The following is a 17,740-nucleotide window of genomic DNA, read 5'->3' as shown; positions in this document are numbered from 1 at the left end:
GAATTCCTTTGCTTTCTCCATAATCCAATGAATGTTGGTAATTTGGTCTTCACTGATTAGCCAATAATAGATTCCATTCCAAGGCTCACTTGAATATTGTCTAGGTTTTGATGGCTCAGAGTGAATATAAATAGTAATTGTTTCTAGTCTGGCCAGAAATACTGAGGGTCTCCCTTCTCAAACTGATTCTTTTATGATAACAAACAAGGACATCTTTTGCTTCAATTCTTACCTAGCTTTTAATTACACTGAATGGACATTGCCTCATACAAACTGAGATCTAGGAAAGACCTTAACTTAAAAAGGCCAATGATAATTTTGTTTCCTCTTTACTATGCTTAGCATCTCTATCTTGGTACCATGAAGCAATGAGGAACTTGCCAAGATTGTCATACCTGACATCGTTCTAGGTAACTTTCTGGAAACTAGTCACATTAAAACTCATTTCTATTTGCTTCTATCCCAAATATACACCATTTCTTTTTTAAGAGCAAGAAAACTTTATTTAAAGAAAAGTTTAAAATAAAAATAAAACTTGAAAAGCTTTCCATATGACATCATGCTAAGATAATTCTATCAATTACTTCTTGACATTGGTGAAGCTAGAATTTTAATACTATATCAAATAATAATTATGATACTGCATATCCCTGATTTACTACTTAACTTATTGGAAAAACTTCTAGTTAATCCTCATTACATATAATGCTTTGTCTTAATTTAAAATACTGTGATAGCATCTTAAAATCTCCTTTTTAGTAAAATTGAAAATAGTACAAAATTATTTTTCTACAAAGTGCTTTCTAGACTTCAGGAGAAAAGCCCCTAGGAAAGATAAGGAATAGGTTGTAAACAAAAAAAAAGTTTCTTTTTAAATAATTAGATTGAGTGACACCCAAAGGTTTAACAAAGAGTAACTCTTTTTTTATTTACTTCATAGCTTCCCCACCCATTGAGAGCAAATTGACTCCTTGACACACCCTTTTCCACTGTGAAAGTATATTGACTTTTAGAAAAGGGAGGAAAACCTTTTGTTTATTCTGGGAGTGGTGGAAGAGGGAACCTGGTGATGGTCAATTATTCCATAACTTTTAACTCCAATTATATTTCTACATATTGTGATCTTTTCCTTGTTCAAGATTCCTATGAACATTGCCTGAAATAACCATGGAACAGATAGTTATGTTGGAGAGCAAGAGTGAAATATACTAATTTGGACATTTCTCTCTCCAAGCTAAAATACTTATATATTAGATTAATATTAAGTTAAACAAAATATTAATATTGATATTTTCTTTGGCAATAGATACTACTTATATATTTTTTTTTGATGGGGGAGGTTGTGTGGCAATTTGGTTTAAGTGATTTGCCCAAAGTCACAGTTACTAAGTGCTAAGTGTCTGAGATCAGATTTCAACTCAGTTCCCCCTGACTCCAGGGACAATACTCTATTCACCATTCCATCTAGCTGCCTCACTTTTTATTTTATCATTTTTTCATTTTAAAGAAAGATATATTTGTTCTTAGATTTTATAATACATATATTTTAAAATAGGAATGTGTGTTTTATCTTGTGAAAAGCTTTTTTGCATCATTTTTTTAAATTGATATAATTGTTTTCATATTTTTCCTAATATTGAACCAACCCTTAATTTCAGGACATCAATGTAATATCTTTGTTATATGATGCTAACATTTTGTTTACTATTTTTCTGTTAATGTTAGAGTTTATGGTTTTCTTCTATTTTAACTCTTACTGATTTAAGTATTAAAATCATTTTTATGTCAGAGGAGGAACTTAGCAATATCATGTTTCTTATATTTTAAATAAATGTAATACTGGAATTAATTATTCTTTGAATGTTTAACATAACTCTCTTGTAAATTCATCTGTTCCTAGTTCATTTTTTTTCCTTTGAAAACTCATGGATAGGTTATGTAAACAGGGTTATGTAAGTCTTCTATTTTTTATACTGTTAATGTGAGTATTTGATAAATTTTGTAAATATTCCCAAATTTCATTAGTCTCTAATAATTTTCATTATTTCTTCTTTATTTCTTGTGTATTTACCTTCTTTTTCATTTTAAACAACTCATAATTTGATTATATTTTTAATCAAATTAAGTTTATCTTTTATTGGTTTTTATTTTTTGTTGTTGTTTTTAAAAATCAGCTAGTTTTAATTCGATGTATTTCTTTTCAATTTTGTTAATTCTTTATTTTTCAGAGTTTTTCTTTAGATATTTAATTGAAGTTTTAAAATTTGCTGGTTTTCTAAGTACTTTTCCCCAGTTGAATCCCAATTCACTAATCTGTTTTCTCTTTTGTAAATGAATGTATTTAAAGGTATAAAATTTTGCTATGAATTAGTTTAACTATATCCCAAAATTTTGTTAAATTTTGTCGCTGTTATCATCTTTAGAGAAATTATTTGTATGATTTATTCTTTGAACCACCCATTCTATCAGATTAACTCATTTAGTTTCTAATTTTGAATCATTTATTATATGACCCTTTATTTAATATAATTGTTTGTATATATATATATTTAAAATTCTCCCTTCTGCATTTGTTCATGAGATTTGTATGCCCTGATATTGGTAATAGGTGATAGATAGGGGACAGAGAAGAAACATTCAAAAGTTTCTTTTGAATGAATGAATACTCAAAAAAGTATTCAAAGGATTACAAATCAGTCACCTTATTACTCACAAGCATGAAATAATATGGTTCTCATGCCATTGAATCCCAGGGACATACATGAGATGGTAGTACAGCCTACCCAGATTGGGAACACAGATTTCTAGGTTCCTTCCTCTTTATCTGATTGTTTTATTGGAAACATACACAAGGACTGAGTGGAAGGAAAATCTTATGGGAATAACAAGAGGAGTCATTTGGTGTCCAAGAGTGAAACCTTCCTTATTGTGACTGTAATTAGGGGATTTTGATTATAAAAATGTGTTCATTTTGTTTTCATGGATTAGATGAAATTTGCTAAAAATGAAGTTTGTTAATCTTATATGGATTAAATAGTTTGTTAAACTGATTATAACCAGTATTATAAAATACCTTGCAGTATTTGCTGAAATAATACTGACTGGTCCAAGATTGGATAGAGAAAAAAACCTGGGTATATAGATTAATTCTTCAATAAAATGATCCTCACAAATATGTGGTCAATTTTTGTAAAGTTACCATGAACAGTTAAGATTATATATATTCCTTTCAACTCCCACTTCAATAATCATAAACAGTTTATGACAAAAAAACTTCTATTGAAGACATAAACTTCTTTATCACTTATATTTTGCTTAAATTGGCCCAAAAGGCTCCCTAGGTTATTGGGATGCTAAATCAGAGTGGAACCATAGAAGACTTCTGAATCCTTTTTCTCTTGCTGCTACAGAGATTAGTCATTTTCACACAAGGCTGGGTCCTCTCCTATTCTTGTGGAGTTAAGAACAGTCCCTCTTACTGGCCTCAATAGGGCCTTTCTCCCCTTTGCTATGATTCTCACTATTTGACATGAGGCTCTAAGCAACCCTTTAACTGATGGGTGCTTTGGATCCCTTCCTTACCAAAGACCTCATCTGGTTGTTTCTCTCCATTTGTCATGCAGTTACTCCGAGTTGGTCTTTCTACCCACATGGGCTTGTTTCTTCAAGATTTATGTAGAATTCTAGCAATACTTCTGTTCATTGCAAGTCTGCATAGAAAAATCTACAAGTGTGTCTTCTTATTCCTTTTATAAATGCTTCATTTTTAAACTTCACTAGGGTGTTGCTAGTAATCTAGAATCCTCTGACATGCTGTCATCTTCCCATGATCTTTTTCTATATTTCCATCCAGTTTTCTCCAGAGAGTTATCATATTTAATGTTTTCAAAATTCTGTACAAGTCCTTAACTTCTCTGTTGATTTTTTAATGTAGCTATTAGATTTATCCAGGGATTAAAAGGACAAATGGAGGTTCAGTATTATTATAGTTTTAGTGTCTATTTCTCCTTGTAATCATTTAATTTTTCCTTTAAGTATTTATAAGCTATGCCACTGGGCATATGTGTGTGTGTGTGTATTAATAATTGAAATTAATTCATTATCTCTGTTATCTTTAAGCAAAATGTAATTTTTCTCTTTGGCTCTTTAAGTCTATTTTTGTTATTGCTTTGCCTGAAATCATAATTATTACTGTTGCTTTTTATTGTAAAAACAACTTTGTAATTTAAGGTGAAGACTGAGACATATATGATAGAATTTGCCTTGCTGATGATGATGCATATCTATTGTAAGAATTTTTTTTTTCTCAATGAGTGGCAGATGAGAGAGAAAATAGATTCCTGTTCATTTTGAAATAGATAGGTGGGAGTTTTGCAGACATAAAATGTTTCAGTGAGGTCACCATAATATTTGTTTTACTTTACTGTTTTATTTTGTTACAAGAAACTTCTCATAAAATGGGGAAACTATAAATGTGTGAAATATAAAAATAAAATACAATCAATAAAACTGAAAGTGACCAAAAAAAACAAAAGAAGAAGAATGTTGCTACTAAATGGTAGCATAAGGCACTTTTTATATGCATGTTGAGAGAGTTTTGTTTGTTTTTGTTTTTTTAAAAGATAAAAAGGAGGATATTCTTACTATATGATCTGATTTGGGAGACTAGGATTTGAACCATCAGTGTTTCTTTTTTGCTACCTAAGGCATAAAAATCACAGTCTAAACGTATATATAGGGAAACAACCTGCATTTAAATTGGGAAATAGAAATTGTATCCTTTTAATCTGTAATCCATAAATTTATTTTTATTAAATTTTATTGATTTCCAATCCCTAAGCTGAATTATTATACTGGACTGAGTTAGATCTCTCCTAAATAACTGTAAATGAATGGCTTTGAATACATAATTTCTAAAGCCATTTCAATCTCTATTTTCTATTACTCTGTGTTTCTATGTGCAAATGTGCACTGCAAGGCACACAAAGAAGTATAAAAGAGATTCTTGCCCTAAGAAGCTTACAGTTAAATTGGGTGGAATCCAAACACAAAAAGTGACTTAACAGTTTAAGAATTAAATAACAGTGTAGTATTAATTACCACATGAGATATTATATTTAATTATTTTTTAAATATATTAAATCTCCAAAATAACTTTGTGATATTTAAAATTTTTTTTTATAGATTGCACTGTAAAGCCATGTACTAAACAACTCCATCTTACTCTTGCTCATAAATTTTATCCCCATCATCAAAAGACTCTGGAACAATTGGCAAAATCCATTGATCAAATATACAATTGTCAATGGACTGCAGCTCTGTATTCTAGGGATATGCGCTTTGTACATTACCAGGTAAGATTTAAACTTCTTCCCCATGAAGTTTCAATTCAATGGAAAGGTTTTATCTTTAATATGGGAGGTAGGGGTGGAAATGAAGAAAAGGTATCATATTAACTAAGAGAATTCTTATGTCTCTATGTGCATGTAGCTGGTGTGGATACCCCTTAATTAGGACATGGACCACTCATTTTCTAGGTTAGCTCATTCCTCTTAATGTGTGATTTAATTGGTAAGTCTCCGTTCTCAGAGAAGGACCACCACTGTGGCTATACTCAAAATCTCTCAGAATTCTAGGTAAAAAATATATTCCTTCTATAAATTATTGTAACTTGAAAATACTAGGGAAATATATATGTTTCAGATTCACTACTATAACACTTGTTATGGAAAAAAACATAGGTTTTATATGGTTCCATTTATACAAAACCAACTATTCATAATGATAATACCTTTATCTTAAACATAATCATTTACTTAACAATAAAATAAACATATTAATAACCAGTGCAAAGATAACATAAATAAATTAAGAAATAATAATAATTAACATTTACATAGCACTGTGTCAGGTACTATATAATGTGCTTTTATGGATATTATTTTATTTCATACTCATAAAAATCCTGGGAGGTAGTGGTATATATATCCCCATTTTACAGATGAGGAAAGTGAAGCAAACAGTTTAAGTCACTTACTCAAAGTCACATTTATGACTTAGGAACCTGGGTACCAATCTCCCACCAATGCACTTAATCTCTATGGGGAGAGAAGATACGTATTTAACGAAATATAAACATGAGTCAAGAAAATCATAACTTTAGAGTGTGTTCAGGCTTCATTCTTTTCATTTGGAAACATTTATACCACATAAAGCTGCTTCTCCAATAACTGTTGTCCTTGTGGTCCTCAGAATTCTCTAAGCAAATCTAAAGCATTTACATTATATCATCATGGCTGTGCCATATGAGGAATTTATATCAGTTGAACTTATTGATATGGTCAAGGCATGTATCAGTCCCTCATTACACAAGCAATGTAAACAAGTCCTGTCAGTTCTTTATTCCCCCCTAGATTCCATTGTTTTCCATCAGCTAGCCTATTCAACAATAAATCTACTGCAAAGCTTGTCTTTGCCATTTCTAATTTTTTTCTATTTAACCAGCAGAATTTGTAAGACACATTTGTGAGAAAATTCACTTCTCTCCCAGATAGATGTTATTAGAAAGTAGTTCACCAGCTCCAGCAAATCAGGAACTAACAGCTGGAGCATTTGTGTTATCTGGTCTTTCTACTGCATTTTTTTTTCACCCAGTTCTACCAGAAAGTGCCTTTTCCCTTCCCATTCAATCTTTATTGCCTCAGTTCTCTTCTGCCCATTCTTCATTACTCTATCCAGGTTCTTCACCACTTTCAGTGATTCAATTAGTGCCTTCTACCATTCAGTAATTCATCTTTCCCTTTATGAGGTAAAAAAAAAAAAAACTAACCTCCCTTTTCTGTTATAAAAGCAAAATGCCTCATTTAATTATCTTATAGTCTTCAGTTACCATATTTGATATTTTTATGAGTTTTAACCTAAGCCTTAAAAATAGTTGCACAAAAATGAATTGTAGGAACATGAACACAACATGGAGCTTCACTTATTTCTCAGTCCTCAGTCCTCTTAATATTCAGTGTCTTTAAAAACTATTTCTTTATACTTGCATTTTAGTAGTTTTTAGGGCATAAAAGTTCATTTTCTACCACCTTTCAGTTAGCAAACTTTTTTCATAGTAAAGGACATCATTTTGCATTCTTTAAAAGAGTATAAAAACAAAATATAATGTAAGCCTTTTTGCTTATTCAAAAGTTCATTTCCTGTTTCTTTTGGCAAACACATTTCTTCCATCTTTTCTGATTTCTTTGCCCATGTATTTTAGCCATTTTTATAAAACAAAAGTTCTTTTTGTGAACCCTTTCAGCCACAAAACTGTTCATTTCCTAGAAAAACTTAACATTTTTCTCAAGTTGATTTCTTTTTTCTTCTTTTGTCAGCAACTAAATTGATTACATCTTAAAGGAACAGTACTTACACTTATATCAAGGAAGTTATCCTTCAAGCTGACTCTTTCAAAGGAAAGATTATATTTTCTTCATCCTAAATGCAATAAAAACTTTTGTTTCTTATCTACTAAAGGTGATGGGATTTCATATTATATTTAACTATGTCCTGAGGCAGTTGAGCCAAAAAAAGAAAGATTTCTGTTCTTAAAAAAAAAAAAAAAATCATTGCAAAATACAATGTTACATGATAAAACTATTTGGTATATGAGATTTGTAATTGAATGGGAAAACATCAGTTACCACTAGCTTGGATAGTTTGACTTCCCCCAATAGCAAGTAAATATGTTCATGTTTCTTCATATCATGGAATGAAGAGCCTAAATCTCATGAATGAACTAGTATTCAATATAGTATACTTATGTCTAGATTCATCACTACTCTTATCTTCTCTCTTAAACACCTCTGTTACAAAGCCATTCAATTACAAATCTCAGATGCCAAATAGTTTTATCATGTAACATTGTATTTTGCAATGATTTTCTTTTTTTTTTTTTTAAAGAACAGAAATCTTTCCTTTTTTGGCTCAACCGCCTCAGGACATATTTAAATATAATATGAAATCCCATCACCTTTAGTAGATAAGAAACAAAAGTTTTTATTGCATTTAGTATGAAGAAAATATAATCTTTCCTTGAGTGCAGCCATGATCTTTTGCCAGAAGGCAGGATTAGGTCATGACACAGAGTTTTAAGAGCTATAAAATTTGTGACAGACTGAATGGAATAAGGGAGCCCTCAACAGGTAACCAGAGAAATTAGTAGCATGGAGGCAATAAGCAAAAGGGAAAGAAAAAGGAAACCTCAATTGTGGCAGGAAGGAAGAGTGAAAAATTTAATCAGAATTTTAGAATTGAATTGGATTTTCCAATTGAAATTTGGAATAGAATTGAGACTTGAAGCTACTATCTATCCACATCTTTAAGCACTGAGGGAATTTTAAGAAAGATTTGTCTCAGCTATCCTAATCTAAGTACTGAAGGCCTGTCCCCAAAGATTATCCCTTAATACTTAGGGTATCAATGCTTCACTGGCCACAAAACTTTTCCTTGATTCAATCTCTTCCTGACCTTAAAATCTGGTCTTCACCTGTCCCTTTCAAAAGGCCACAAGGGGCCTCAGAAGAAGAAAATACTAAAAGGACTCTTTCTTAACAATACTGTCTCTTATTTGACATTATGAATGACAAATTATGATTCACTACTACCCACGAAGAACACAGTTGAAAACAATGAAGCAGAAAAGGATAGAAGATAACTAAAGCCTTTTAAATGCCATTTCAACCAAAGAAGGAGCCTCCCATGTATTATTCTGCAGGATGTTTGTGCAAAGTCCACAGTCTTTCTGATGTACTTCCCTTACAATGCATTATGAGTCTCTGTGAAGAAAAGACCACAGTTTTCCCACAAGAGGAAATGTTTTTTCAGCTACTCAACATATATTACAGATAATACAGATATATTACACAGAAGATCACATTTTATGTGATTGTATGATTTATTAAACCTTGTAAAATCACAAATGAACCATAAATGGAATACAGACATTGGTCTTCATATCTCTTCCTCCTTACCTTCTTTAAGGTATATGGGGAAGAGTCTTTCACCAGCTACTACTACAAGGTCATGGAAGGAAGTGAAGGAGTATGTGCCTGAGACCCCAGACTCATCAATGGGATAAGAACATCTAGATCAAACACTGCAGTTTTCTCCCATTAAGCCCTGAATGGCTGCTAAGAAGTCTCTCTCAGACTATGGCTTCATAATCCACAGCACCAATTCCTAAATTCAGTTGCCACTATTAGCTTGGATAGTTTGACTTCCCCCAATAGCAAGTAAACATGTTCATGTTTCTTATGTCATGGAATGAAGAGCCTAAATCTCATGAATGAACTAGTATTCAATATAGTATACTTATGTCCAGATTCATTACTACTCTTATCTTCTCTCTTAAACACCTCTGTTACAAAGCCAGCTTTCAAATCTTTCCATATCACCTTCACCCTTATGCATTACCTTATTCCTGTTTAGAATAGTCCTGCTTTTGAGATTTTCTTTTAAAAAAAAAATAATAATTGTCATCAGTGTTCCATCATCTTTTTTTATGGCACGAACACCATAGGCCCAAGAGCAAGTAATAATTTGAAAGACAGGGAAATGACACTGTCTTAAACAAGAATTGGGAAATAAGAGAATGAAATTTGTCTAAATCACATATACTAAATGGATGTTAAATGTGCCACCTGAATTAGATTAAATTATAATTGGGAAATAATTAATAAAATAAATAAAAGTACAACAAAACATAGGTAATGTTCTTTTGTGTTTTGCTTTTTGTAGTCTTCAAAAACCCTTTTGTGTGGTTTAGTTTCCCCTATTTCTATTTGAGTTTAACACTCATATATATATATATGAGGTGTATACCACCTCATAGTGGAACCTGGGGTTCAAGTCTGTTTCTGATACTATGTTTACAAATAATATAACAAATTTAAAATAATTTAACCACTCTGAGCCTCAGTTTCCTTACCTGTAAAATGGAGATTAATACTTTTGGTCTTGGAGAATTTGGGGAAGATGGTTGAAATTATAGTGTCTTAAAAACATTGCATAGGTAAAGAGCACTGAGAGGCTAAGTGACTTGACTAGCATTATGTAGCTAGTTTGAAGTTAGATTGCTTTTTTTCTGAGTCCAACTTTGCAATGATCATTCCATGCTGCTCTCACAAATAGTCATTAGATTATAAATTGTAGAGAGTGACTAATCTATATTAGTAGAGGAAATCTCCTTACCAGGAGTTAATTCCTTTTACCAGTAATATCACAGATCTAAGTATGAGATTGCAATGAGGACAGAGTTCATATGTGTAAAGTACTATAGAAACTTTAAAGTATAATATAAATCTTATTTGTTATTATATTCCTGATATCTTAATAATTTATTGTTCTTCATGTCAGGTAGTTGATAACAGCTGAAAGCTCTCTGAAAATCTAATTTCATATTAGAGGGAGGTAATTGTCAAAATGTGATTACCAACATTTATTTTTTAACTCCCATTTGTGTTATAATTAGTTAAGGAAAGAACCTTTTGTTAGATTTTTGATAGCCCAATAAATTTTTTTTTAATCCTTTTCATACTTTGGAATGATCTTGGAGGGGCCAAGCTCTATCACAGTGTGTAGAAATTCATAGAAGCACTTCATTATTTACTTATGGGATAACATTTTTATTCTACACTTAGCATATAATCATTAACAAAACATTTGATAAATGTTTTTAAAATGAAAAAATCATATATAAAACCATAATCTTAGAATTCTTTATAACTAATTTATAAAGTAAATATTTTTGTTTGCTTTCATGGCCCCTTCTGATCTCTTTTTCTTTAATGTATTTTTGTTTTGTTTTGTTGCTTTTCCCACACACATCATTTTTATTGAAGGTGTCAAACATGCAGCACATAACACTATTGAGTAGGGCCCAAAGTTTTTAAAAATGTATTTGGGAAATGCTTTATAAAATAAATGAAAATACAATAAAAGAGAAATTATATTATATTTTAAAATTAAGTCAAATGTGACCCACAGGGATTCTGATGTACAATTTAGTGACCCCCACTTCTATTTGAATTTGGCTTTTGTTGCTTAGTCATTGTTTTTACTTGTATCCAACTCTTTATGATCCCTTTTAGGATTTTCTTGGCAGAGATAATGGAATGGTTTGCCATTTCCTTCTCCAACTCACTTTACAGATAAGGAAACTGAGGCAAACAGGGCTAAGTGACTTGCTCGGGGTCACACAGCCAGTTAGGCAGGATGCTGCCTCATTGTCTGTACTTTCAATTTAACATTGATAATTGACACTATATATTGTTTTGATTCTGGATATAGGACTTTTAAAGAAGTTTTCTTAATTTGTATATATTGCAATTGCTCCCCAAGCAAATTGTTTTGCAATTCCTGAAAAGAATTTCCTACCTTTCTAGACACTGAGAGCACTATTCCAGTATAAGCCTCAAAACATGGATGAGTTGATGCTTACTGCAGGTGAATACATCTTTGTTGATCGAACCCAACAAGCTGAAGCCAGTGAAGGCTGGGTTATTGGAATCTCCCACCGAACAGGCTGCAGGGGCTTTGTGCCTGAGAATTACACAGAGAGAGCCAATGAGTCTGATACTTGGGTTAAACACAGGTTAGTGTAAATACTGCCTTGGAGTGACAATTACACTTCAAATTAGAGCATGTATATATATGCTTATAAGAGGGAGAATGTATTATTTTCTTTCCATTTAACTCACAAAATATATCCCAAAAACTGAGTGAAATCTATGTGTGTTCATATGTATTGACTTTAGAATTATCTCATTTTTATTAGATGATTTGTGTTTCCTTATTGGTTTGTATAAGTCTACAGTAAATTTCCTGGTTTGTTCTTAAGATTCTGCAGCCATCATTGAAAAATGCAAATTTTGTAGTTTGAAAAATGTCACCATCTGAAATTTCTTTTTTTTTTTTTTTTTTTTTTTTTTTTTTTGAGGCTGGGGTTAAGTGACTTGCCCAGGGTCACACAGCTAGGAAGTGTTAAGAGTCTGAGACCAGATTTGAACTCCTGAATTCAAGGCTGGTGCTCTATCCACTGCGCCACCTAGCTGCCCCTATCTGAAATTTCTGAGCATTAAAAAAAACTATATAAGTGAAAGCACTTAATAAATAGGAAAATATCCAAATTAAAGGTGTTTTCATACTTTAATGCATTTGTGATTTTATCAATGTGAGTATTCCTTCCACTATTGAAGATTAAATCTTTCTATTGGTCTATCCTTTGTATATTTTCTCACAAATCATTCTGGATGAGTCCATTAAAATTACTAAGAATATTCCTTTTATCTCTTGACATTCCTGGAATATCAGTGATACATGAGGGTTGTGTATGCTCTTATTCTTACCACCTAACTGACCCTCCTTCTTTTGCAGTCTCTCATAACTTTCTAAATACCACTTACCTTTAATAAGATGTGGTTAGTTTTATGTAGCAGTATGCTTATGCCAGCAATGTTACTTTTGGTTAACTCTAAATTTTAATTTGTTGAAAATATTTATATAGCATGATTTGCATAAAGTACCACCAGAAGAACAGTTTTTTGGTTTGTTTGTGTTTTTTTTTAAGTGGACTTTTCTTTCCAAAAAAAGTTTGTTTAAGATCACTAAAGCATTATAAAGTTTCCCAAAGACAATCCTGAGCACTATCTTCTTTTTCTTAAATTTTGGAGCTAGTTAGCTGTCAATATGTAACATCTATCCAAATTATGTACCCAGTTCCTTCTGTATTAATAGGAATAGGTAGGGTAAGTAATACACATGCCCATATTGCAGAGTGGCCCATGTGGCAAGTGCTTGTCCTTATATATTTCTAGCCTCTTCTTCCCCTACTCTTCACCAAGGGAGATTTTCATTCCTGTCAGAAGGGAAAGCAGGAGCTTGAGACTAGAGGCCACCACCCTGCTCTCCTCAAAAGCAGTGGGGCTACCACACAAAAATTATATCTGGCTGCTCCCTTAAATATTATTAGTCCAGAAGATATGATTAGGCTTCATCTAACTTTTGTTAGCTTTGTCACTTGAGGGGAAAAAAGAAAAGCCCAAGCTCTATATCCAAGGCTTGACCTCTTCATTATCTAATACTAGTTTCACAATGAACATATATAATGAATAGTAAAGAAACTTATTTATCTAAATCATACCAAAAGAGAATCATAGAAGAATGTATAGTAAACAATACAGAGTGAAGGAGTTTTCCTATTGGGAGCAAGATAACTCAGTTCAACAGAGAAAGTGTCCTGGATTCACCCAAAGGACAATTATCCCAAGACTCTAGAGAAGGAAGTTAGGGATAGGGACAATGTGGAGACTACCAGTTCTTCTAATGACTCCAGAGTCAGAGACAATTTGAAGTGGAGGTGAACTCTTCCATCTTTTTTTTTTTTTTTTTTTTTCCAAGCTAGAAACCAATTAGATGCTATGCTTTAAAAAAGATTTATTTAGAGAGTCTTAATGTGGGACTGGCATAGGTTGAGGCTTGACACCGGGACTGAGGCACTGCAACTGCACATCCTAATCTGAACAGTATATATCCGTCATCCATTTTGTTTTTCATTCATTTGATTGGTTATTATGCTGAGCTATTTTGAGCAATAACAGATCTTATTTAGAAAGCTCTGTAATATTCTGGATGGTGCTTGATTACAATCAGTACAATATCATCCTCTAGAGGATCTCATCATCTACATGAATTGTTTTCTCCATTTGGACTTTATGCAGGATATCTTCTTTTATTTATTTTTTATTTCTATTTATTTATTTATTTATTTTTGCTGAGGAAATTTTGGGGTTAAGTAACTTGCCCAGGGTCACATTAGGGAATGTTAAGTGTCTGAGATCACATTTGAACTCAGGTCTTCCTGACTTCAGGGCTGGTGCTCTATCCAATGCACCACCTAATTGCCCCAAGCTTTTTATTTTCAAAACATAAGCATGGATAGTTTTTCAATACTGATCCTTGCAAAACCTTGTGTTCCAAATCTTCTCCTCCTTCCTTCAACCCCCTCCCCTAGAGGAGAGGTAATCCAATATATGTTAAACATGTTAAAATATATGTTAAATCCAATATATGTATATATATTTATACAATTATATTGCTGCACAAGAAAAATCAGATCAAAAAGGGAAAAAAATGAAAAAGAAAACAAAATGCAAGCAAACAACAACAATAAGAGTGAAAATGCTATGTTGTGATCCACATTCAGTTACCACAGTCTCTCTCTGGATGTAGATGGTTCTCTTCATCATAAGATCATTTGAAATGGCCTCAATCATCTTATTGTTGGAAAGAGGGTGACTTACTTTCAGGAAGTATCATTTTTCCCATTTTTATATTTTGTTGACATTAATAACTAGAGGGCCATTGAATCAAGTGGTCTCTTGTTTATTTTTTCTGTCATGAAATTTTATATGACATATATATTGTTGAAGAGAAAATTTGTGATGATGTATTGATTTATTGAATCAAATGTGTATGTATTTTTAATAGCTGATAAACTGTTAGACAAAATAAAAGTAGAAGTGAGGCAACTAGATGACACACAAAGTGGACAGAGCTTTGAATTTGGAGTCAGGAAGACACAAATTCAAATATCATTAAATGTTTGGCTCTGAGTAAATAATTTAATATCTCTGGACTTCGATTTTCTCATTTGTAAAATGGAGGGAATAATAACATCTACTACCCAAGGTTGTTATAAGGAATAAAGATACGTATGGCACTATGTAAAATAGCATAAATACTAGTTGTAATTATTATTAAGCAATAGGGCTTTTTATAGTTATTGGTGTGCCAATTTTATATGTATGCTATGAATATTTGTATGCTTTAGAATATTTGGGGTACTATAATAGAGGCAGCATTCCAAATTATCTCATCTTCTGCCTTCTTTAAGCCTACAGAAAGACACTGTTTCATTACATTAATTATAAAGCCAGATAGACCTATATCTCATACCGTATACCAAAAGAAATTCAAAATGCATGCATGATTTAAGCATAAAGGATGATATAAACAAATTAGGAGAGAAAGGGATAATTTATTTATCAGATCTTTGGAGAAGGGGGGAATTTATAACCAAAGAACTATACAACATTATAAAAGGCAAAATGGACAACTTTGATTATATTAAATTAAAAAAATTTTGCATAAACAAAACCATCAGAAACAAGATTAAAAGAGAAGTACAAAGGTGGGAAAAAATCTTTACAGCCAGTGTTTCTGATAAAGGTCTCATTTCTAAAATATGTAAAGAACTGTGTCAAATTTATAAGAATACAAGTTATTCCCCAATTGATAAATGTGTAAAGAAATGAACAATTTTAGATGATGAAATTAAAGCCATCTATAGTCATATGAAAAAATGCTCTAAATCAGTATTATTTAGAGAAATGCAAATTAAAATAACTCTGAGGTAGCATCTCACTCTCTCAGATTGGCTAAAATGACAGCAAAAGATAATGATAAATGTCGGAAGGGATATGGGAAAGCGGGAATACTTATGCATTGTTGGTGGAGTTGTGAAATGATCCAACCATTCTGAAACTTAATCTGGAACTGTGTCCAGAGAGCTAGTAAACTGGGCATACTCTTTGACCCAACAGTGCCACTACTGGGTCTGTATCACAAAGAAATTATTAAAAAAAAAAAAAAAAAAGGGGGGGGGAAGGATTCACATGTGCAAAAATATTTATAGCAGCTCTTTTTGTGGTAGTAAAAAAAATTGGAAAATGAGTAATTCATCAATTGGGAAATGGCTGAATAAGTTATGGTATATGGACATAATAGAATATTATTGTTCTATTAAAAAATGTTGAATAAGCTGATTTTAGAAAGGTCTGACAAGATTTACATGAACTGATACTGAGTAAAACAAGCAGAACCAGGACACATTAACACATTAACAGAAGAATATGTGATGATCAACTATGAAAGACTTGGTTCTTCTCAGTGGTTCAGTGATGCAAAGCAATCTCCATAGACTTTGGACAGGAAATACCATCTACATCCAGAAAAAGAACTATAGAGATTAAATGTAAATCCTTTTTCTGTTTTATTTTTTTTCTCTCCAATGGTTTTTCACTTTTGTTCTGATTTTTCTTTCCCAACATGTTTCAAAAAGCAATGTGTATTAAAAATAAATAATTTCTTTAAAAATTCTACAGGAAGGGAGTGCAATATTTAAGTGGTCAATCAGATAGTATTTGCCTAGACCTGACAGGCAAACAGCTAGCCACCTTTGTCTTTAACCTCCAAAAAAATTATGGTATCTCTGCACGGGTCACAAGAATGGCTCAGATTGCATATGCTGTGACCACACCATTTTTCTGTCATATAACTGCAATGCTTTAAGCTGCAGCTTGGAATTTCATTAGTATATAATATGAATATTGCTGAAAATATAAGTTCTAGAGTCCTCAACCCATGTCTGATATAATCTCCAAGTGAGCAATTCTTTTTTTTTTTTTAATATGGTTTTTTATTTGCCAGATATATCCATGGGGAATTTTGCAGCATTGGCAATCGCCAAACCTTTTGTTCCAGGTTTCCCCCTCCTTTCCCCCACCCCCTCCCTCAGATAGCAGGTTGATCAATACATGTTAAAAATGTTAAAATATAAATTAAATACAATATATGTACAAAAAGAATTGAACTTTAAAATAGTGCACAATTAGCCTGTGAAGGAAATCAAAAATGCAGGCGGACAAAAATAGAGGGATTGGGAATTCTATGTAGTGGTTCATAGTCGTCTCCCAGAGTTCTTTCGCTGGGTGTAGCTGGTTCAATTCATTACTGCTCTATTGGAACTGATTTGATTCATCTCATTGTTGAAGAGGGCCATGTCCATCAGAATTGATCATCACATAGTCTTGCTCATTTCACTCAGCATCGGTTCATGTAAGTCTCTCCAGGCCTTTCTGAAACCATCCTGTTGGTCATTTCTTTCAGAACAATAATATTCCATAATATTCATATACCATAATTTATCCAGTCATTTTCCAATTGATGGGCATCCACTCAGTTTCTAGTCTCTGGCCACTACAAAGAGGACTGCCACAAACATTCTTGCACTCTTTAAAATCTCTTTGGGATATAAGCCCAGTACTAACATTGCTGGATCAAAGGGTATGCACATCTTTGGTAAGTTTTTGAGCATAGTTCCAAATTGCAAGTGAGCAATTCTTCATACCCACTAAGACACAGATATTCAATATACTTTGTAAACAGTATATTGAAAATAGCAAAAAATGAAAGTAAACAATCTGAGGGCTACTAAATGGGGAAGGGAATGATTCTAACCTCACAGCAACTCTATGAGCTAGATGTTACTATTGACTTTTTTTTACAATTGAGAAAACTGAAGCAAACAGTATTTAAATGATTGGAGTATTGTGTTTGGAGTTAGTTACATTTGAATTCAGATCTTCTTTACTCCAGATCTAGTGCTCCAGCCATTGAATCTGAGCTTCTTATAAAATGCCTCCATTTATCTTCTTAAAATTCTTTCTCTTGTAATACATTGGAAACCTGGGTTGCAAGGAAGATGGAAGTGCCCTCGACAGTAATAGAAAAGTTCATGAGGCAGCTAGATGGCACAGTGGATTTCTTCATCTTAAAAAATGCCTGTTTTTATATTTTTACCATTTGTCCATTGAAGAATGATTAATATTATAGATTTGACAAAGTTCTTTATATATTT

At 32.2% G+C, this 17,740-nt stretch overlaps 1 protein-coding gene across 1 annotated transcript in view; it reads left to right on the top strand.

The window, feature by feature from the left end:
• The window catches only part of UBASH3A (ubiquitin associated and SH3 domain containing A), a 94,066-nt gene that overhangs the window by 42,005 nt on the left and 34,321 nt on the right, over positions 1–17,740 (top strand). The window contains exons 5-6 of the mRNA XM_074300568.1: positions 5,185–5,354; positions 11,427–11,635. Of these exons, the coding sequence (XP_074156669.1) occupies positions 5,185–5,354; positions 11,427–11,635 (379 nt within the window). The remainder of the gene's footprint in view (positions 1–5,184; positions 5,355–11,426; positions 11,636–17,740) is intronic.

This window comes from Sminthopsis crassicaudata, chromosome 3 (genome assembly GCF_048593235.1).
Source record: "Sminthopsis crassicaudata isolate SCR6 chromosome 3, ASM4859323v1, whole genome shotgun sequence".
NCBI lineage: Eukaryota > Metazoa > Chordata > Mammalia > Dasyuromorphia > Dasyuridae > Sminthopsis > Sminthopsis crassicaudata.
The sequence above is the reverse complement of the archived record's forward strand: the minus strand, read 5'-3'. Positions and strand labels throughout refer to the sequence as shown.